This window comes from Drosophila sulfurigaster, chromosome 3 (genome assembly GCF_023558435.1).
Source record: "Drosophila sulfurigaster albostrigata strain 15112-1811.04 chromosome 3, ASM2355843v2, whole genome shotgun sequence".
NCBI lineage: Eukaryota > Metazoa > Arthropoda > Insecta > Diptera > Drosophilidae > Drosophila > Drosophila sulfurigaster.
In genome coordinates, this window is record NC_084883.1 from 21,585,915 (window position 1) to 21,609,111 (window position 23,197).

The 23,197-nt window shown below is 38.1% G+C and overlaps 5 protein-coding genes across 8 annotated transcripts in view; 2 read left to right on the forward strand and 3 right to left on the reverse strand.

Annotated features, from left to right (window-relative positions):
• The window catches only part of LOC133846120 (brain-specific angiogenesis inhibitor 1-associated protein 2), a 35,225-nt gene extending 26,517 nt beyond the window's left edge, over positions 1 to 8,708 (reverse strand). The window contains exon 1 of one of the 3 annotated variants that reach the window (XM_062280878.1): positions 8,274 to 8,708. The gene's annotated coding sequence lies outside the window, so the exon portion shown is untranslated. The remainder of the gene's footprint in view (positions 1 to 8,273) is intronic. The other 2 variants (XM_062280881.1, XM_062280879.1) reach the window with 2 other exon arrangements.
• Positions 8,709 to 8,822: 114 nt separating this feature from the next.
• LOC133846122 (sodium-dependent phosphate transporter 2) lies at positions 8,823 to 19,431 on the reverse strand. Of its 2 annotated transcripts, none has more exons than XM_062280884.1 (7): positions 19,278 to 19,431; positions 12,984 to 13,036; positions 11,844 to 12,919; positions 10,872 to 11,297; positions 10,635 to 10,805; positions 9,688 to 10,570; positions 8,823 to 9,622 (listed from the first exon to the last, which is right to left on the reverse strand). In XM_062280884.1, the coding sequence occupies exons 3-7, from the start codon at positions 12,034 to 12,036 to the stop codon at positions 9,280 to 9,282; spliced, it is 2,016 nt and encodes a 671-aa protein (XP_062136868.1). In that variant the 5' UTR covers positions 12,037 to 12,919; positions 12,984 to 13,036; positions 19,278 to 19,431; the 3' UTR covers positions 8,823 to 9,279. The 2 variants fall into 2 exon arrangements, with proteins under 2 accessions (XP_062136868.1, XP_062136869.1); XM_062280885.1 differs by having other exon boundaries at positions 19,262 to 19,352.
• Positions 14,077 to 14,542, forward strand: LOC133842898 (accessory gland-specific peptide 70A-like). The gene is made up of 3 exons (XM_062276193.1): positions 14,077 to 14,218; positions 14,285 to 14,323; positions 14,386 to 14,542. Exons 1-3 carry the CDS (start codon positions 14,137 to 14,139, stop codon positions 14,439 to 14,441), a joined length of 177 nt encoding a protein of 58 aa, XP_062132177.1. The 5' UTR covers positions 14,077 to 14,136; the 3' UTR covers positions 14,442 to 14,542.
• A 595-nt stretch (positions 19,432 to 20,026) lies between the features above and the next one.
• LOC133846062 (ubiquitin fusion degradation protein 1 homolog) lies at positions 20,027 to 21,404 on the forward strand. Its single transcript, XM_062280784.1, has 2 exons — positions 20,027 to 20,254; positions 20,497 to 21,404. The coding sequence occupies exons 1-2, from the start codon at positions 20,125 to 20,127 to the stop codon at positions 21,324 to 21,326; spliced, it is 960 nt and encodes a 319-aa protein (XP_062136768.1). The 5' UTR covers positions 20,027 to 20,124; the 3' UTR covers positions 21,327 to 21,404.
• A 335-nt stretch (positions 21,405 to 21,739) lies between these two features.
• On the reverse strand, positions 21,740 to 22,956 carry LOC133846063 (large ribosomal subunit protein uL2m). The gene is made up of 2 exons (XM_062280785.1): positions 22,380 to 22,956; positions 21,740 to 22,316 (listed from the first exon to the last, which is right to left on the reverse strand). Exons 1-2 carry the CDS (start codon positions 22,861 to 22,863, stop codon positions 21,898 to 21,900), a joined length of 903 nt encoding a protein of 300 aa, XP_062136769.1. The 5' UTR covers positions 22,864 to 22,956; the 3' UTR covers positions 21,740 to 21,897.
• Between the last annotated feature and the right edge of the window lie 241 nt (positions 22,957 to 23,197).

Sequence of the window (23,197 nt, forward strand, 5' to 3'; positions counted from 1 at the left end):
CTAAAACAAAAGACTTAGGCAACAAACTCGACGCGTAATTACATCTACGTGCTGCGCATTTTGTTGTGAGCATTAGCAATTTATAAAACAGAGAGAGAGAGGGAGAGCAATCATACGCCACGTTGGGCATCGCTCAATAAGCCAGCGGAAATGTGGCTTCATGTGGGCAGCTTACGGGCAGAACTTAAAGAGGCGAAACAAAAGACTTAGGCAACGAACGCGCTAAGCCAAATTTCATAATTAGCAAGTGAACGAGAGAAAACTTTACTTCTTTTATCTTTCTTTCTGTTTCTGTGTTTTTTTCTTTGTTTTTTGTTGAGTTGTGCTCAAGTTATCCGTGCATTTAATTAGCCATTTTCACACATTTCACTTTCAACAAGCTGCCAAATTGTCCGAAATATCTAAGCACAATCGCCGATTTCTTCAATGAAACGCAAAAAAGCCATTAACGGTCAAGCGCAAGCGCAAGCGTAGGTTGAGGTTGACAAGCCTCACTTGACTTCAGTCTCAGCCTCAGCCTCTTTTGCTCTCTCGTATCTATATATCTTTATCTTTACATGTTTATCTTGTCGTCTATCGCATCTGCCGCTTCCTCTGCTCAACTCTTGACTCGGCAACGTCAACGACATCAACAACAACAACAACAGCGGCGACTCACTTTCAAGTGACCAAGGCAATTTCTAATTTTTTTCTTCTTCTGTTTACTATTTTGTTTTTTTTCGCCAGCTAATTGAAAATTTCCCATTGCATTGAACTTGAAAGCGCGATGCCCAATTTTCCACAACGACCATAAATCAAGCCTGGCAATGGGCAAAACTCAGGTTTCCACTCGAATTTCAATTTATTGCCATGACTCGCCCACTAATGGTTTTTTGCTCTCAGTCCCAACTTTCTGCACATCTCATTTGATTAATGCCACAATTTTTTCGATATTGGACATTTGGCAAAACACACAAAAATAAAAAACCCTCATATCATGAGTATAAATAGAAAAAACAAAAACACTTAAAGTACGAGCACCTTGATGAGCTGTGCCTAATGATGAGCTCACTTTTGATTTGATTTGCTTACTGACTCCATTCGCTTGCTGCTTTGCCTCAAGCCTCAACAACAATTAGTAATTTTGCCCACATACCTGCGGGTTAAAAAAAAAGAGAAGAGACAAAATTATTAGTTGAATTTAAAGTATCAATGAATATTTTGTATAAATATTACACAAGAAAATGGCCTTAAAAATTAATGACATTAAACTTTATTAAATGCAGAGTATACTCAATATTTAAATGCTTTTTCAATTTATGATTATTATCTGTATCCCAGCTCTTTAAGCGTTAGATCAATATTCAAAACTCACACTCGCATTTTCCCCTCGAATCTCCCTCTAAATCTAAAATCCCATTACACTCTCCAGAGTAAGTTTCGGTGGCTTGTGAAAGTTTTCCCAGACGTTGAAATCTTTAAAATGTCAAATCTTTTGGCATCTTAAGGGGTCTACAAAATTCTAAAAACAATGGCATTACTCTTTAGTCGTCTTTTTTGTTTTTTTTTTTGCACACACATAAACCTGATTAGCAAAACGTTGCGAGCCTCAAAACTTTTACTTTTTTTTATTATTATTATTTAAAGTGAATGCTGACCAAAAGCATTTTTTTCTTTGCTTTTATGTCGGCACAAAAGGCGGGCAATAGATTGTGAATACTATTTATGCATATGGGTATTAACGTCAAGTTTCCCCTTGCACTGCGATCATAAACAGAGGCAACGACCCAAACTGCGGCTGACGTTCAGCCAATTGCAACGAATGCAATGCAAATGGGCCATAATCGGCATTAACGTCTCTCGTGTAAACGATATTGCAGGTTATTAACCAGTTAATAAACTAAATCCCCATTAAACCAAATCAATGATTTGCAAAGCGAATCCTAAGCTGAGGTGTAATTTGCAGATATCCTGTAAAGCAGGAAAACAACTAGAGAAAATATGAATTGCCTTACGACTTCAGCTAATTAATTTAAGTCTAGTTCAGAAAATTATAAACAGATTGTTAATAGTAAAGAGAGTTTTTAAAAGATCGTCTACTGAATAGTCACAAAACTTTATTGTTACAATTTTCACGCTCAACTTTTTTTTTGTGATATTCTTTCACTTTGTAAAAATAAATAAAAAAAAGAAATATATGTAATTCAAGCAATTGTTAATGCGCCACAAAAATGTTGTCTGCGGTAGAAAACAAGTTTTCTGATTGCCTTAAGAAATTGTCCAGCTATTTACAATATGCCTTAGATCGATCTAACAGCTGCTGCTACTGCTCTGATTTCAATTGAATTTCTGTTTTGAAATCGAAAGTTTTTGGCTCCATAGAATGTGCCAATCTTTCCCAGCAGCCATACAAATTTACCAATCATTTTTAGGCGTGTAGCACTTGCTGTTGTTACTTCAGTTGTTGTTGTTGCTTATTGTTCAGTCGCTTTAATTATATTATTTCCATAGAAAATCAATCAAAATCTTTGGATACGCTCAGTACTCGAGACAGTCGACAGTCGACACTCGGTAACGTTTCATTAAAAAATGCCAAAAATTGCGCATACGCCGCGTGGCATGCGATTTATATGATTGGGAAATGTTTTAGTTTTCCTAGGACATTATTTAAGTAAATCAAACCTTAATAAGCAGTTGAATACGTTTTCTCTGTTTGTATTGAATTATAGTTTTCTTAAAAAGGCTTGACTCAATATTATTTAGATTTTCAATTCATATTTTGTGCCCAGTTTGACTTATCACGCACTTGGCTAACGCATGTCGACCCACATTTGAGTTTCTATCTGAGTTTCGCCTTGAGTTTTATTCACATTTTGCCAACTGAACCAAATGACCCAAAAATAAATTAAAAACTGAAACGAAAAACAAAATAGCATGAGACTAAAGAGAAATATTGTAAACGAGAGTTCACACCTAAAAGGCTTTGCTGCGCTGCGCTGCAAAAGTTAACTGATTTCTGCAAATGATTTATTTGGGGCGAGCAAAGCGAGCGCTGACCGTACAGGTGAGACCCCAGATTACAAAAACAAAAACAGAAAGAAACAAAAACCCAACCCACAACAGAGCACAATTTGTGCCAAATTCAATACAAATCGCATTAAGAAAAATGTTGCAAGCCAACAATGAAAACAAGAGCATTTGCATGCCACAGTTTATTTGCGACTTGTAAATGTTTAAATAAATGCTAAAAAGTAAAGCGAAAATTGTCGTTCAGCTTTAGGAAACTTATTTTGTTTAGCGTAATGGGTGTGACACTATTTTAAAAACTATTTTAATATGTGTTTATCACACCGAAATTTTCCAAACAAATTCCATAGCTCTGGCTTTAAAATATATAGAGAACTAGCTATTTTTATAAAATCAACTTTTTTCTGTTGAGTTTATGTAAGAATAACAGACGCAAAATTATTTTCATATGCGTTTATCACACAGAAATATTCCCACCAAATTTCACTGCTCTAGCTGTAAAATTCATTGAGCACTCGCTATTTTTGCAAATGGACAGACAGAAAGCAGGATTTGGTTGATGTTTATGTGATAACAGTCATTGCCATTAAATTAACTTTACAAACTGTACTTTTTTTGTTTAGTTTATGTAGAAATAACTGTCGCGATACTATTTTCATAAGCGTTTAACATATTCACAATATTCCCACCAAATTTAACAGCTGTAGCTGTAAAATTCAGTACTCGCAATTTTTGCAAACGGACAGATGGAAATCAGGATTAAGCTGATGTTTATCTGATAGCAGTCATTGCCAATAAATTAACTTCTGCACTAATTAATTAGTGGAATCTCAAATGCGTTCGATTAGTTAGAATGGGAATACGTTGATCGTATATAATACCAAATCGGGAATTAGTTAATTCGTGATGTGCGTGGCATACAAATGAAGTGGAGGAAACCACTTTTGAGTCATATTTGATTTTCGTTTTCAATCGCGTAGAATGTGCTGAGCAGGTTGAACGGTCTCGAACAACTTTCAATGCAAATGGAGCTGACTGAAGACTGGTTACCGTTACTCAGTTAAGGCAACTACGCTGAAGTGGCGGTGAAGGTGGAGGGGTAGGGGACGGGAGGGAGCCTTGCTCTAGGTAGGTGACATATCATTCAGTTGACGGAGTAATGGAAAAAATGTGGTTAATGTGCGGTGTCGGTTAAGGTAACTTATGCACTTGTGCATTTTCCTAATTAAGTCAAAGGTGTATTGGCTGCAAAACAATTTTGCTGCAATATGTTGTTTCCATTTGTTTATGCATTTATGCTTAGCAAGTGAATGGCAACGTGCTGTTATGTTACCTTGAAATTGTTTTGAGTGCAGATGAAGCTTAAGAAAATTATTAAAGGGAAAAACTACAATCTTTTAATTAATAAAGACTTTCAATTATCATTCTGTATTGTTCAATTAAAAATTAGAAGAACTTCATTAATAATTTTTGTATTTTTCATAATAAAAATAAAGATTTGGAAAGCAAATGTTGAATTAAAAACTAATAAAACTAATTTCGAAATAAATGTAATCGATTTTTGATGTTCACAAATATGTATATAATTTTAGTCGCAATTTTTTTTTGTATTTTAAAATTAGTATCTTTGGAATAACAGAGTTTATGTCAACGGATCGTGTCAGTTAATAATATACTATTAGTATTCAGCTTGCAGACATTTTAGCAGCTTGCTCTAATCGAAGGAAAAGCGTGGCTTGTGAGTGACAGTGAGTGTATTTGAATAGCATTCGAGGAAAATACTCAAGAAAACGCAACGTGCTCCAACTGCCGGCTCTGACCATTTCCAATTACACTTCCATTGCCATCACCATCAGCAGCAGCAGCAGCAGCAGCAACCACGAACCCGTCAAGTGGCAGTTTGTTTTGGCCAAGTTGAGGCTGTATGCGTACCTAGCCAAAATGCTGATGAACTTGTTTGCAGCGCCTACAGCGACCAACACGAAAAGTGAATGGGCAGTCAGAGCCGAAGGGGGGGGAACACATTTTGTGTGGAGGGGGGTTTGTCGCTTTAACAATTTGGTTAAAGTTTAATAAACTTTATGAAATGTTGTCTTGAGTGGGAAATGCAGTCGAGCCATGGCAACGGCGACTTCATGCCAACGACTTCAATTTTAGTGACAATGACGTCGACAACGATGCAAAAATAAGCGAAGCACGCGGAAAGCTGGAGGAAGGACGAAGCGGAGTGCAAACTTGATAGCTGCTTTAAGGAAATTTCATGGCATTTTCAATGATGCAGGAAGCCCATCGAACGCATTAGAAAGTTTAAGCGTAAAATTAACAAAAACCAACTTCAATCACAAACGCATTACGATGCAGTCGAGTTTTCGGAATATTGTAATTGGAATTTTACTATTAACATAAATACTACAAATACTGTAAAGTGAAAAAAAATAAGATAGGATTTATTACTCAATGGATTGGCACAGCAAATAATATTTTTGGAGTAGTAAAAGAAATTATTCGTCATATTACGTTACACAAATATTTCATAATTTACTTATAAGACAATATTTTTTTATTATTAAAACAAAAAAAATCAAATTAAACCCATTTTTGTAAATAATCAACTAAAATACAAAATAAAACTTTAAAACAAAAATCAAAGATTTTAAATTTTTTAGAAAATAATGGATTTATAGATTGTAGAAATGCATTGAAATAATGGTGTAAAGAAAATTAAGACAGAATACATTCTCAAAATCAATTTACTGAAGCTTTGCTATGCCTCTCGTAAAACACTTTAAATTAAAATTGATTGTATTTTGTAATTTTTAAGTTTTTTATACATTTTGAATACTTTTATAACTTGGCTGTGGTTACTCAAAACACTTTCCAAAATATTCTGTGGCTACATGATTTTGCAATTCCAGTTCGCAAATATGCAAAAGCTAACAAAAAATGATTAAAAAATGCATTGCTTGTGGGAGTGTCTTTGTTGCTATCGCGGAACACAGCAAATTGCGGCAAGAAAGTCGGAGCCAACAAATGTACAAGGAGCTCAAGGTGGAGAAAGTGGATAAAGTTGGGAGTGCTGAGGAGGATAATGTATTGGCCATCAGAGTTATCATTATGAACACACATATGCATGTGTGTGTGTATGCAAGAAGTTGCACAAAAGCAGAGCAATAATAACATGTTGCTCAGCTTCAATTTGAAATTGTATCTAATGGATACGATGCGATATTCTGATTCGGATTCTGATTAATCGAGGCGCATCCGAGGTGCAATCGAGGTGAGTGTAATTGCCAGCTGCCTCACGGTCTGCAGTCCAGACTTAGAAGCTAGTAATGAACTGATAAGCGCATAATTAACAGGCCACAGTAGCTCTCTAAAAGAACCAGTCTTGCAGAGTTTGCAATTGGTATTCCACCTGGTAAGAAAAAAAAAAAAAAAAAACATTTGCTGTCCGTTGAAATATTTTGAAGGCGTGTTTTTTGCTTGTATGCCAGATTTCAATAGATTTTCGTCTTTAATGACTTTTTGGCCATTTGCTATGGCCAAACTAATGGCTTTACCTGGCTTTTGTTCTGCCAGAAGAATTGGCTTTAAACTTTTGTCGTTTTCATCTTTGTATTCTTTGTTGGTAAATGGCAAAATCACCGCTAGACTCGCCACATAATAATGAACTACAGCTAGCCGGGCCAACAATCAGAGAAGACGTATAGCAATATTTTGCTGGGCTCTATGTATGCTAAATCTCAAGACACCTGTTCAATAACCCAAAATGGGTCAACTGAGAACACACGCTAAGCGCGCTTAACAGCCACATTAATTAGCCTCGTTTTCACCAAGCTGGGGAAAAGTCTTTAAATGAAGAACCCACTGATAAATCCTGACTTTGCCAAAAAGTATTCGAGCTTTCTATTGCCTTTTAATAGCTTCAACAAATTTCTGAAATTTTATTATGTTTAATCTTTCCAAAATTAGGAATTCTCCAAATGCAAGTGGGAAAAGTGACACGAGCATTGCAAAGATGATAAAAACATGAAAACATCTTCAAATTTAAACTCGAATTGATCTTCAAAAATTAGCTTATATTTCAGAATTTAATAAACAATTGCATTCATAAGCATATAAATGTTTGTTTTTCAAGAAATACAATCTTCTGGATTCATTTAACTTTGAAAAATTGAAAAACTTTTGGTATTTCTTGAAGAATTTTATAACAAATAATAATTTCTTTGACAATAATACATTTTTCCTAAGAATACGAAAGAAAGACTTTAAAGAAACTCTCTAGAAGATTTTCAGAAACCTTTTTTTGTGTTAACAAAAAGGAAGTGTAATTGATTTAATGTTAAAACCAGATCTTATTACGGAACATTAAGTAAGCGATGTTATAATCGATGGAACCTCAAAAATGCATGGCAAATTGTTCGAGCATTTGCAAAAGGAACACAAATAAATCGTAAAATTTAAAAGGTAAATAATTGCACTTCATTCATGATAAATTCACAACAATTGCCGAAACGCATTTAACAAAAATACAAAAATTATAAATAAAAAAATTAAAATAAAAAACAAACATGAAACTGGGAAAGAACTCATTAAATAAACGTTTCGAAAACGAGAACAAGACAACAATGAAGTACAACACAAAAATAAAAAAAAAAACAATCAGTAACAACAACAGTGAGATGAAGAATAAGAAGAAGGAGAACAACAACAACAACAACAATAATAATAATACTCATGTTTGGTTACCTCAAGAAGTTGAGCGGCAAAAACACACCTTTCAGATGATACAAAAAAAAGAGAGGGGAAAAAACAAAATAAAAAGTTCAATGCACGCAAATCGGATTAAGCTAAGAAATTAAGTAATACAGCATGTAGACAGATACGTATGTACTTGCACATCGATAGATAGAAGAACCTGCCGATGGAGAAATGTGAAATGAAAACGGAAAACGGAAAACCTAAAATCAAATCGAACGAAACAAATTGAACTCTGGAACCCTGACAATCTGCGAAACCAATCGCAATGGGCGTTAGGAATGTCAATGGAAAAGGAAGTGCAGGCAGGAAGCAGACAATGAGAGTAAGAGAGAGAGAGAGAGAGAGAGAGAGAACGAACAGCAGGTGCCACAACGTAGAATTAAGACAATTAGTTAGGAAAGGGAAATGTGTCAAAGACTTGGCTGCAGCTCGTAAATTGAATGCATTTAAAGAGTTGCCAACTAACTTATATTTTGCGTTGCCAACTTTTGTGCACACAAGCTTACCTTTCAGTTTTTTGTTTTGCATTTATTTGCTTTTCTTTTCCTTTGCTCCAATTTGCGTAAATCCAATTGCGAGTTAAGGTTTTGTAATAGTTGTGGGGGCACACTTGACACTTTTACACCAACCGAATTATTGTATATTTAACAATTGCGCTGTATTTGTTAAATCTGTCACACAATTTGATTGTTAACCGTTCAAAACACGCGCAGGCGTTACGAGTTCAATACCGAACCAATTACAGAGCAGCTTGCCCAAGCGATTGCCAACCGAACGCATCGAAGTACAAAACTCAACTGACTCGGCTGTGCTCGCACACACGCGCGACACGACGCGCCACGCTCAAAAGCTCCCCCTGCGCTGACGTGAGCGTCAAAGCTCGCAGAGCATAATTTGCATGCCGCGCTCAAAAGCTCTGCGGTGCTAGTAAAATCAAAAGCTTAGCTGAGCTTGTTCCCCCTTTAGAGTAGTGTCAGTGTTATTGTATTTTGTGCTTTTCTGTAGTAGTTTTGTATTTTATTCATAAGTTTAGCTCTATTGCTTTGTAATTTGAATTGAATGTAAAAACTCTCTTTAATGAAATTTCAACGAAAAAATGCGTGTGTTAATTTGAATGCGATAAACAATTGCACTGGACATCAATCAGATTAGGTTTATAAACTTTAGGCTCGTTCCTTTCTAAGGTAAAACAAAGGGAATTTTTGTGGTGAGTTTTGTGTGGTTTGTTTACAATATCAATATATATATATATATATGTATGTATATAATAAACAATATTTATGCCGTAATACCAATAATATCAGTTATGACGTTCTAGACGTTAAGTAAAATGCTTTATCTGCTCTTCAACTTTTTGCTTAGTTATTTGAGTAATTTTGTTAAGTTTAAATTTGTTTTGTTTTTTCTCAATTTCTTTTTTTTTGCTTAGGTTTTGCTGCATCTTAATTAGCGTTGTGTTGTTTGTCTTTAGTATGGCGCTTTTACATTTAATAATTGAATGGAGTGGAGCCTTTAGACCTGACCCATATCATCCACAGCCACGGCACAGAGCACATACATCATTCCAGCGCTGAGCAATGCGGTCACAGGCACAGTGACTATCCAGGCATATGCGATATTCCGGAACAGATGCCAATCCACACTGCCATCCTCCATGGGTTGTCCAGTTGCTTCAGCTGCCTGCTGCTGTTGTTCTCCCTGCTGTTGATGATCCTGTTGCTTCTTGCGTCCCGCGGCACTCACGTGTCCCACAAAGACCACCGACCCGACCTTACAGTGTGTCGTCGAAATGGGCAAACCAATTTTGCTGGCCAGCAGTACGGTGATGGCAGCGCCTATTTCAATAGTAAAGCCACTAAAAAAGAGATACCCGAGTTAGTTAATTGCTTATACTAATAATAATCCAGTGAAATCACTTACGTTGATGAGGTGATCTTGGTTAGATCGTTGCCAATGGTCTCAATGACGCGTCGTCCCCACAGCCACAGACCCACGGAGATGCCAACGCCACCGTAGATCAAAATATAAATGGGACTCTCCGCCCGCTGCATGACCGAACCCTCACGATAGATCATATAGAGTGCAATTAACGGTCCAATTGCGTTGCTCACATCGTTGCCGCCGTGCGCAAAACTGCCAAAAGTCGCTGTAAGAATCTGCAGGAATGAGAAGAGCATGGAGACCTCTTGGGTTTCCTCGCCACTGCTGGCACGCCGTCCAGCCTCCCGCTTGAACTCCTCCTCCTGCTCGTGAAGCGCTTCCTTGCTCTCAATCAGCGGCACCTTGCTCGAATTGGGCGACAATGTGGAGCTGATCATGAGATCCAAACTGCCGCCACTTTCCACCACCTGCAGATTATTATTACCAGCTGCTGCAGTTGCTCCCGTTGGCGTTGCCGCTGCTCCGCTTGCCACCTGCGACTGCGTCTGCTTGTGCTCCTCCTTGGGTGACTGGATGCGCTTGAAACATTCCTGTAGCTTGCGACCGTTTTGCTGTTGCTGCAGCTGGTGCTGCTCATCGATGTAGTTCAAACTGGTGACGGTCAGATCGGTGTTATCCAAGCTAGCCTTGCCCAGCAGATCCTCAGCCTTGCGTATGAGCTCGGGATTGATTTTATAGTCTTCGGCAGGAGCATTATTATTCTTGGCCGCAAGTCCAAATGGCGCCAACTTAAAGGTCTTTGGCGAATTGTCGCTGAGCGAAACGAGTTCGGTGATTTCGGCAATGGCTGGCAATGGTTTTCCCTCGCTGACCAGCGAAAGTGGACGGCGTTGCTTCTTGGGGCTGCCAGAAGGCGATGATTCTGCAATTCAAATCGATTCGATTATTAACTAGATTGAGACAAGGACTATTTTGTCGACACTTACCCACAGAGTCCTCGAAATTGAACTTGACTGGATTCTGTGCCCTGAGCTGTTTGGCAATGGAACGGCGTTGCAAAGGCACCACGACCAGCTGCGTCAGCAGCGCCACCACCAGGGACAAGCCCACGCTGGCCGTTAATGCTATCCAAGTGGGTATGTTGTCCATATAGAGCACTTAATGAGACAACAAATGCAGCACGATTAGCTAGAAACAATAGAAAAGAAGCCGCTTCAACTTACATTTGGGTCCATCCAGAACCACACTAATCACATTGATGAAGAACGTGACGCCATAGAAAATAGGCAGTGATCGAAAGCCAGCCTTGAGTGGTTCCTTGGCACGCAGAATGAAACGACGTATGGCCAGAAAGAGCAGAATGCTCACAATGCCGCTCATCACCGGCGATATGAACCACGAGCCCACGATGGTGCCCAGCGTTGACCACTTGAGACCCTGCACGCCACGTGCAACCAGAGAGAATCCAATGGTGGAGCCAACAATACTGTGCGTACCCGATATGGGCAACTTGAGGAACGTGGCCACCAGCAGCCAAACGGCGCTGCTCGCTAGCGCCGCTACACAGCCCAGCATCAGCACCTCCTCGGAGCCTTCGTAGAGACCCACCTCAAGGATTCCCTTGCGCATCGTGTCCGACACCTTGTAGCCTATTGAACAAAGCATTTAATAAGTGACTTTTCGATTTGATTAATCCAATAAATTGTGAGCTTTTGCTAAAGCTTCATAATTGGTTATAGTAAAAAGGAGCTTGCAGTTAAAGCATTTAAGGAGCGACTTTTCGATTTGATTAATCCAATAAATTGTGAGCTTTTGCTAAAGCTTCACAATTGGTTAGAGTAAAAAGAAGCTTACAGTTAAAGCATTTAAGGAGCGACTTTTTGATTTGATTAATCCAATAATCAATCAAAGCTAAAGCTTCGCAATTGGTTACAGTAAAAAGGAGCTTGCAGTCAATTATTATAAAGCATTTAGAAGGGGCTTTTGATTTGTCTACTCGAATAATGAGCTTTATCTAAAGCTTTGAAGTTGTCTATGAGCTTTCAATACATGGCTTTTGATTATTTTAATCCAACAAATAGTGATATGTATTGAAAACTTCAAAAACTTGAATCCCAATATATGAAATTGCGTCACTTAAAAGCTCGCTTTTGAAAACGAAATATATACAAATTTACAGTTCTTCTCCAACTTACCTATTAAAACGGCTCCCGAAATCTCACAGATGGTGGCCAAAACGCAGGCTTGTCGTATGGTTAGAACGCCGGATCCCACGCTAGTGCCGAAGGAGTTGGCCACATCGTTGGCGCCGATGCCAAAGGCCAAAACGAATGCAATGAGAAAGCCGATAACGACCATCCAAAGCAAATCTGGCGAGAAGCTCTCCATGTTTGTTCTTGGTGCTTATTGTTAATGTAAATTGCAGCTCTTGTTGTTGTTGTTGTTTGTTGTAGTTAAGAACTCTAAGTACTCTTATATCGAAAAAGCAAAAGACAAAAACACCCGTACTACTCTCTCACACTTTGCTACGTTAAACCGTCTGAACTGAACTTGGTTTGTTTTTTGTTTTTTTTTTTTTTAGGGGGAAATAAATACTGGGGGTTTGTGTTTTGTGCAAGAAACAAACGTGTTTTTGGGATAAATTATAAAATACAATACACTACAATAATAAATGATATATACGAAAAATAAGCTTAAATGTTAATAATTGAAAAATTCTTTTCAAATATTCTCTAAACAGCCATATTTGCGCTTAGACTTCATTGTTGTTATTTTCATTATGAAAATTGAAGTACACTTGCGTTGTGGCAGGACACACACCCACTCGGACAGACGATTTTTAAAGGATTAGGGTCTTTAGCCTCTCTGTTCTTTGTGCTGAGAACGAAGTCTCAGCTGCCTGCCTAAAAGTATGCAAATAAATTAACTAAAACTAACACAAAACTTAGTGTGGCAACACTGGACACTGGATACTGATAATAAATAGAATAAAAAGCTTCTCTCGCTCTCTCTTTCTCTCTCTCTATGTCTCTCCCTCTCGTAACTTTCGCACCGTATTCGGTTAAAGAAAAAACTTCTGATTGGACGCACGTTTACTCCAACTAAAGCTTAACCCCTCGTTGGCTAACCAAGTGTGTTGTTTTTGTTGTTGTTCTTATTGTAGTTCGCCGCCGACTGGATGTTGTTGTTGTAGTTGTTTAAGTGGAGTTTAGTGTTGAAAAGAAGTTTCTTGTTATGTTGAATAGGAGCTGATTTTAGTCGAGTTGGTAAACTGCAAAGATTGGACGAAAAATAGTCTTAGTCTTCAGATTTGTTAAGTTCACATTACTATTTACCTGACGTTTAGGACAGCATAATTGTTTCCACGTCAGAGAGATATTCACCATGTCTGTAAGGTTAAAAAAAAATAATCTTTAATTTCATTATAATTTGCATTTAGAAAATATTTCATCTCAAAGTCAATCGAGGTATGAATAGTGAAGGTTATTTTAAAGTTAACAAATTATTTTTCAAACTCAGTTCAATTTTCTATATAAAAATAAAATTGATTAGAATTAGAATCGTTGAGAATCTGCATCAAACCAGTTTCGACATTTTTCTCAATGCGCTTTTCAATTGAAAAATGAAATGGAAAATTGCATCACATATTGTTTAAATTGCTGCAAATTTCTTTTGTATATTTTTAGGTCGTAACCCACTGAGCACGTGATCCAAGTTTATTTGAATAGCTAATTTCGTCGTGGCACTTCCAAAGCAAAAAAATGGCAATTGAAAACATGCTCGTAATTGCTCGCTTTTCATTTGTCATTGTTAACTTTACTTTTCCCTTCGCCCGCTACAGGGATCGATAGATGGTTAAATTGCTAGATCGCTGGGGTTTGCTATTTCTCTATTTATTAAAACATTTAAGCACAAAACTATACACTGAGTTGTTTTCATTTTTTTAAGTTAAAGCTAAAATGTCAGTCTTCATTGTAGGAAAATTAAAAAAAAATTGAAAGAATTTAATTATTTTCAGCAAATATATGAGAATCTTTGAATGATAATATAAAAATGTAAATAACTAAGAATATATTTAGGTATTTCCAGGAAAAATCGGTATTTTAAAATTACTTTATTAATAACTAAATTTAAAATAAAAAATAATTATTTACATTTAAGACTCGTACCTTAACCAGTGAATTCAAATGTGTTTACTTGCAACGTATCTGAATTTTAAATATGTACATTTAATAAACTTTTAACTTTTACTTTTATTATTACAAGTATTATTTGAACTCAAGCTGAATTGAATGTCATAGAAAATTTGGATTGGATCCAACAATTGTACATGGTAATGTAGCTAATGTCATTCTCTTCGAAGATTGCAAAACAAATCACTTTATCGAATTTGAATGCAACGGTAATTAATAGTATCGATCATTCGCCGGGTATAAAAGGCAGAAAAGTTTTCAATTCGCATTCGATTTCTATATTATTGCTGTAAATATGAAGATTTATTGGGCACTTGTGTTGACTCTTTTGGGAGTTTTGAGTTTCGTAAATGGACAACAGCGAACAACAACCAAACGTAAGTCGATAAAACTGCATCATATTCCATTAGATTAGTTCATCAATAATTGAATTCTGAATTTAGCACGACCAAGACCATCAACAACCCCATTCCCGAATCGCGGTAAGTATACGAACTACACCATATTTCCTTTAGTTTCCCAATAATTCCAACCCTTTTTCTAGGCGGAACTTGGTGTAAGCTCAACAGTGGCCCCTTCTGGGGTGGCAAGGTGTGTTAGTGCAAATCATCTTTGACATGTTAATAACAAATAATATCGCCACGTAAATAAAAATAAAATCTTGTTGTACATGTTGAAATGAAATTCCTTTAGTCAAATAATTTAATAGTTATATTCAATACATTCCAAAGTTAAAAAGAATAGGGAATGAGCCAAGGGTGGTCGAAGGAGCATCCCTCCTGGATTATAACAGAAACTAGGACGTGCGACAATAACAGTCGCCTGTCAAGGTTACACTATTTCATATGTTCGCAAATTTTTCCATAAATCGTGTCGTCTGCTCTTTCCCCTTCATCAATCGCAGTGCAAAGTAATCGTAGCGCAATTTATTCCATTTTTTGTAGTCGCGTCAGCACGTAACGCTTGCAGGTTTAACAACCATTGCAATGCATGCAAAACTGTTTTGGCTGCGCCATTTCACATGGCATCCCAAACCTCGCTCATCAGTAAAGTTATATTAATTGCTTAAGATACAAATAAAGCACATGATCAATGTTTTCTAGTAAATTCGAAAATTCTAAATTCTAATTCTTAAATATATGTATATTGGATATTTAGAATCAATTCATAATTAAACTCAGGTCAGTCTTTTACGTTAATGATTTAGCTCTACAATTTCTCATCTAGATTAATTACAAATTCTATGCGTAAGTGTAGTTAACCTAAAGCATACATTCAGAGTATAAAATTAAACGCGCTGTAGAAAATGAAAGAATGGCGTAAGTAAATAACGGAATTCCAGCAAAACATAAATATAGCTTGAGTATTTTGTGCAATCGTGTTAGTCAACCCAAGCTAAAGACAGTGGGACAAAGTCAATTGGAAATGTGCGCATATATATGTAGTTAAGAATTATTATATAGTTTCAATCAATATATCTGATTGAAACTTAATTCTGCGAAAAATTTATATTATTCCGACTAAAACTGGTTGATCTAGGTCATATGGTGTCCGAGATTTTTGCGCTCATACTAGCGGACGGACAGACAGACAGGCGGATAGGTAAACCATACAAATATATACAAATGCTTACAATAGCCTTCTTTCACAGTTATGACATATGGTAACGTGGCATATTTGTGTAGCTATGCAATTAAAAATAGTTTCTTGCAGGCCTGCCCTGGGCGGGATAGTCAGTAAATCGTAAAGAGGGGTGGGTGGGGAGAAGGAGGCGTGTTACTGCTACCGTCAGCGGCAACCTTGACATTGGCAACTGGCAATTGCATTTAATTCGCGTTTATTGATTTAATTTGCCGCAAAACAAGCAAGGACAAATCTCAGTCTCGAAGTTGGGGGGAATAAAAAAAAAACCGGTTCAAGAACCCACCACAAAATCCCCCATATCCTGTCGTCCTGTCCAACATATTTAGTTTATTCTTCAGTTTTTGCATTTTTCGGGGTGGTTTCTGTTGCGACTCTTTGGTGGTTGGTTGCAAGTGGCAAGTGGCAAGTAGCAAGTTCAAGGTCAAGTGGGTGGGCCTGTAAAACCTTTTTAATCACAACAGGTTAGATAGACACGCCCAGTGGCTGCACAACTGTGATGGCTGCTCAAACTGTGAGCAATGAAGCGTTGCTTCGCTTCCATTCAAATCGAAATCAATAACATGGGATGGGAATTGGAAATGCTTTCATCTACGAGTGCCAACAACAAAGTAATTAACAAACACGTGCAACATAAAGTGCAACAACAACAACAAACAGAGCGCGAATCAATTAAGTGGAAATTTACCAGTGAGCATCGTGTAAAAGTTCAAAGTGAATAAATTATTATCCCTCAAGACAGATATTTATTGGCCCATACATCAAATTGAAAATGGAATTTCGCCTGTCTAACGGCATATTTTATTGATCATAATAAACTGGAAGTCAAGTGTTTAGACTCAAGAAAACCCATTAAAACTTCTCTTCAAATGTTTACTAATTTAAACACGATTTAGAAGAATTTTCTAAGGTAATAACAAATTAGTTTAAAGATTATTTAAGCTTTACTGAATTGCAAAATTCATATTTTGAGACTATAACTCCTTTTCTTTAATATTTTTGTACTAATATATCATATTTCGTTTTGATTGTAATAAATTTCTTTTTGAATAAATTCAAATTTAATTAATGATCCGATATTATAAATTATGTTAAGTTAAGTCGAGGCAACTAATTGATAATTTTAGCTTAAATACAATTTTAGTATAACTAAATGCATATCCATAGTTAATGAAATATTCGTTAGGGGTTGAAAAATTCACAATGAAAATAAATACGATTGGCACGCTTTTTAGCAACATGTATTGTTAGAAGAGTTTAATAATTTTTATTTCCAATATTATAATAAAATACAAAATACAAAAATTAAATTAATATTAGTTGCACTTTGTGATCTGTCTATTCTTATGTTTCTCCACACATCGTAAAACTATTAAAAATATTCAACAAATAATTGATAATATATACAACATTTAAGACTACTTAAATTTGATATCTCTTAAGGGAAAAAATACCAAACAATGGCTCATTTTGGCACAATGGAAGGACAATAGAGGACTATCAAAGCAGACCCAAAGGACAATAGGGGTCAGCGAGGTAAAGGCGCGTCCCAGGATAATACAAGTAACTGGGATATGGAACAATGGCAGTTGCTGTCAAGGTTACGCTGCATTCACATATGCCAGCAAAAATTTTCCATAAATTGTGTATTCCTCACCTCAGTCCCGTGTACAGTCTAAGTTCGAAATAATCATAGTGCAATTTATGGCATTTTTGAATTCGTCGAACTAAAAATAAACGCGACAACACGCAACGTTCTTAGGTTTCAGAAGCATTGCAGTGCATTTGAAACTGTTCCAGGTGCGAAATTTCCCATGGCATCCACAACCTAACCAGGTAAGCACGTGTATGACGTCACATAAATAATTTAGAAGGCTTTAAGATACCCTACATTTGACAAAAAAACTAAAAGCTTTTTCGAATAGAATGCTGGGCTTGTATTTAAATATTATTTAAAAAAAAAGTCTAAATGAAGCCAACTAATTTGTGATTTACTTATTATATATATTTATTGTTAAAAAAAAAACTTTTTAAATCACATTTTTTTCGTACTAAAAAAGGTAAAATATTCATTGTGAGCTGGCTGTACTTTTGTAGAATTAAAAATTCCGAATACATCATCCGAAGTCAAAACTTCAAATTGGCTTTTGGCAGCATAAACGTACATACATACAAACATATGTACGTATGTGTTCATGTGTATGTAGCTAATCTGCATGCGAAGGAAGATTAAACATAAAGGGATAGTGGAGGGGGGGGAAGAGAGGCATGAGTAGCGACCTGACAACAGCTAAAGCGAAGCAAGACCTAAAGAAGAAGCACGAAAAGAAATGCGAAATGAGAGCAAAGTATTTCTATAGAAGAGCCAGCAATATCCAGATAGATCCAAGACATTATCCGTTAGGTGCAAAACAAAACCAAAAAAGAAAGGGCAAGACGTTGTGAAGAGGGGGGCGAACCGAGTTATGAAGACTGTACTTTGCGCACACAGTTTTAACTGCAATGGAAAGCATTCGTGACCTTCTGCTGCTTCTCTCTCCCCACCTCGCCCCCCTTATTGGCTATCACATTGTTTATTCTTCCTCTCACTGTCATGATATCATAAGTACGTGCAGAAATTATTGCTTGTTTCCAATAGAGAAAATAATACACACCTATGTATTTGACGTAAGAGTAAGGAAATAAATTTAAATTATAAATACATATGTACGTATGTACATTTGCCTGCACGTGTTTACGCCTATGTATGTGTCAGTGTATGTCTCTAATGCTCCAGAGAGTAGCCGACACAGTTTGGGAGACATTGCGCATCAGCATCCCGCATACAGTTTGATGGTGTTTGGCTTACGCCTCAGCTATTTTAAATACATATGTATTTCATTTATTTTATTTTGTTTTCGTGAAGCTTTTTCGCGTGCTTTTTATAGTATCCACAAAATGCCGCTAAAGTTGCTGTGACTATTGCCGCTGCTGATCGATTTGCAATTGTAAAAGTGTAAAATTCCAATTAGAAGATTTGATGAAAAATCTCGCGAGACTTCACGACGCTTGTGAATCATGCTGACCGAGTGGTTGTTGCAGGGCGGGGAGGGAGCAAGGTCTCTTGGGGATGACCAAACACAAATGTGTGCGAACTAGAAAGAGCTAGAAAGAACTAGAGCAGGACGGAGTCTGTACTCCTGTTGTTGGTGTTGTTTTTGCACAGCAGCAGCTGCGACGCAACAATGAAGCCACAACAACAACAAACAGCAACGGACTTCAAAACAGCTGCACATGCACAGCAGTAGATGCAAAACTGTAAGCCCTTTTGTACATTTTTTTCGCACTGAAAGGACAATACTTATTCATCAACTGTACCAACGGCTATTTTGGTTCGATTTCACCATATAATTGGAAATGTGCAATCGAAAAAGCTTAAGCAGACATGCTGCTTTGAACTTGACTATAAATTATTGATTTTTCTAGACAAACAAAATGTTTTAAAGAGGTTTAAAACAATTCGATGCCTTGGAAAATATTGGCAAAAGTGTATATAGCACACACATACACGCACACGCAGACTCCAACACACGCACACACAGACACTTACACGCGGGCTGGCAAAAAACACGCGGCGCCAGCAGGACTACGCAAGGATACACAGACTTCTATGAACGCACTCACATACACCCACCTACACACCCACACACAAGCACGTTATACACTGCTGCTACTGTCTGATTGTTTGGGTGTTTAGGAAATAATTCTAATTGTTTTATTGGAAATAAATAGTTGTTTACCGTTTCGAGTACTCACTTGAATAGCAGCACTTTTCTCAAATCACAATTTATTTGTGGAAAAATTAAAGCGTAACGAACGCGCGCGCACACTACGACCACCGGCTTGCTGGGAAATACAATCAGCGTGACCGAATATTTGTATTGTCAATATACTACATTACTTGCACATATACCAGGCATAAGAGGCGCGCGTATATGTTTACCAACTTTTTATGGGCACGGGTTTTTTTTGAGAATACACTTGAAAAAGACAACATTTGGATTAATATAGCTCCTAAGATTGACAAAAGAAGTCTCTAAATTAAATAAAACTGATCACTTAAAGCTTAAAACTATTTACAAATAATTAAAACAAATTAAAATTTTAAAAAAGGAGTAACGGTATTTTCTCATACCAATGCAAACGCAGTGGATATTTAATTTCACAGTTATCGGCTGGCGAAAACTCCAGCGATCACAACAGCAATGGCCAAGATATCGCCACTGTTAAATTACATTATATTTTAAACCATTTTGCGAAAAGTTTCAATTTTTAAATTCTAAATCAACCGCCTCTTTACATACCATACAGCTACTAAAGTAATCAGGGGGTAAATGGGTTTCAGCCGCCCTTTGATATATTTCGGCGTAAAAAGGGCACCTGACGTGAAACAGCTGTTAAACAACTAAAACTTAAATACAATGAAAAACAAAATGTAGACAATATTGGCTAATTTAAAAATATACCAAAAACATCGATGCATTGATAGTGTCATCTCTAATTCTATTTCACTTTGTTTTCACAACAAAAACAAATCGTGACAGAACAAAAAACGAACGGAAATACTTTAAATTAAAATTTAGTCGTTGTCGCTATAGTTGCAATGTTCCACTTTAGTGGCTTCAACATGATGTTCCCCGACGCTGGTCGCAACTTCCAGGCCACTTACAAATGCTTCTCAGTGTCGATGCTGCCAGGCAACGAACGATCCGATGTGGAAAAAGGCGGAAAAAGTGAGTAAAGCAAATTCAACAACAATAGCAGGAACAACAGAAGAGTGCAGTGTGCTCGACTGCGAGATACCGTTACAATTGTCAAGTGCATTTGTGGTTTGTCCTATAAGATTGTTGTCTGAATACTGTCAAACTCAATGGAGCCTGGTTAAGATCATAGAAACAGTGTCTGCCCAAGAAAGGCGTTCCCTTCATATAGCTTTCACTATAATGAAACACAAATTTGCCTTTCTTCCTGGCAGTCATAATGCCACCCTCAGCGCTGGACACGCTGACGCGTCTCAATGTCGAGTATCCGATGCTATTCAAGCTGACAAATCGCAAGAAATCGAGGACTTCGCATGCCGGCGTCCTCGAGTTTGTGGCGGACGAAGGCAAGTGCTATTTGCCCTACTGGATGATGCACAATCTGCTGCTGGAGGAGGGCGACATACTGAACATCGAGAGCGTCTCGCTGCAGGTTGCGACTTTCTCCAAGTTCCAGCCGCACTCCACCGACTTTCTGGACATCACCAATCCCAAGGCGGTACTGGAGAATGCGCTGCGCAATTTTGCCTGCCTGACCAAGGGCGATGTCATTGCGATCAAGTACAACAAAAAGGTCTACGAACTGTGTGTGCTGGAAACGCGACCTGGCAACGCGGTCAGCATCATTGAGTGCGACATGAACGTGGAGTTCGAGGCACCCGTTGGCTACAAGGAGCACACGGCCCCACAGGCGGGCAACAATCAGTCGGGCAGCCAAACAGCTGGCGGCAGTAACAGCAACGAACCCGCCGATGGTGGAACTGTGCTCGAGGAGGTGGTCGAAACGTTCCAGGGCTCTGGGGTGCGACTCGATGGGAAAAAGAAGAAGGATAGTCAACTGGAAACGCCGGTGCTGAAGAAGATCTTACCACGCGGCGTGCCCGACTATGAATTCCAATTTGGTCTGTTGCGATTCGATCGCAGCATTCGACCAATCAGTGATCGTGGACAGGATGATGGCGAAAGTGCTGGAGAGGCGGCTGCTGCTGGCGAAGCAGATAGCTTCCATGGCACTGGCTTCTCCATGAAGAAGTCGCGCAAATAGATCGTAAATCTCTAGTTCTTTAATGCTTGCACATGGCTCACATAGTAATAAAGCAGACCGTCAAAATCGAACACAAAATGATGACTAAAGCATTGTGCAGACGAGAGTGCTCAAGTCCGAGATACTCGCTACGTTACAAGATTATAATTCAAATGGCACAATTCTTAGAATACTAGAAGCTAAACTCTTCTAAAACAAATGATTCAAAATTTCGGGGACCTAGATCTGATAAAAGACATCTAAGCTTTTGTAACCGGGGAGACGGCCTTATGGAATATTTCTCAAGTATAATGTCAATAACCGAACTTCTTTAGAAATAATCTGGAATTGGTTCAATAGCTAATATTTCAATTTTCACACATTTCTCAGGTGTAATGCCATCTTCCCCTTAGCTACCGGATATAAAAAACAACTTTGCTTGTTTTCAACAATTTCAATGTTTAGTGAAAGAAATGGGCTAAAGCAAAACAAGATTTATAACTTAAATAAGCGGTCATACATTTCCATTTAACTTTAAATGAAAATACCCAACCACCCAGCTGACTACCGGGTATAAATTTGCCTCTCATAATTACAAATTGAGTGTCAGACGAATCTCCTGCTCCTTGGGCGCGGCTGGCGGCGCTATCGTTGTCATGGGAGGCAAACGACGCACCTTACGACCGTGTTTGCCCTCCTTGCGCTTCCACAGACCCGAGCGTGGTCGATTGCCCATCTCACGCATGCGTTGCGCGCTGCCCACGTGCTCCTTGTTGTGCTCAATGTTAGACAATCGACCCACGGTTGCCATGCAGGTGCGATCAAAGGCAAACTCCCGCTTGGAGGGCAATTGCACCACAACCTTGTCGTCGAATTTTCGCAATATGGTGCCAAAGGTGCCCGCTGCATGGATCAGATGGCAAGGCTGGCCGGGATTCTTCTCGAGGCAGTGAATTCGTGTGCCCGCCGGCAAGGCGCCCAGCGGATAAGCGTCGCCTTCATTGGGACGCACTGCAAAAATTCCACAATTGTTACATCACTTTCGAACAAATGGCTGAATTGCATCGCTCTCACCTGGTATGCGGGGAATGAAGCGTGATGTCTTCAGTATGTCGCCCTCACGCATGTTCTCAGTGGCCAATATGTACTTGAGCTCATCGCCCACGGCGACGAGCGCGACTTTGGCGGTGCGACAGCCGTCGCGCAGCAGCTCCACAACGCGCTCCTCTTGCGTCGCTCCTTCTTCGCTGGGACCATCACGTACCCATTTGATCCAACGATATTGCTGCTTAATACCACCGCCAATGCCTTTGGCCACCATGCGACCGGTGATGGGATCTCGGCCAGCGAGATGTGTGATTTTTAGCGGTTGCACAGTATACTCTTCTGGAAAATGCACAATACGCCGGAATTGTTGTCCGGCTCCCGGTTTCGGTTTCTCTACGTATTTTGTCTTTGTACGCAGTTGTTGTTGTTGCAACGCTGCGGCAACGACGCGTTGCTGTTGTGGGTGCAGCGTCAGCGTGCAGTTGGCTAACAAGCGAGTTAAACTTTGCATTTTCACAGAGAAAACTAATTTAAAATTAAATTGAAGTCGCCAAGCTCATGCGAACTTGTTACAAAACGCCTCGATTAACAGACTGTTAACATCAGCTGTGCTCGATAGTGTGACCATGTTACGAATGGATTGGTTGGTATGTACTTCTTGGTATTTAAAACAAAATTTTTCGTGCAGTTGTAATTATTCTTAAAAGACATTCATTTCAGTCCGTTAACATGGTTATTTTAGTTTCTTTTATACAAAAAATATATAAATGAATCGTTTCTTGAAAATGCTAATATATCTCATTAAGTGTAACCAACTTATAATTCTGAATATCAACACTTTGGTA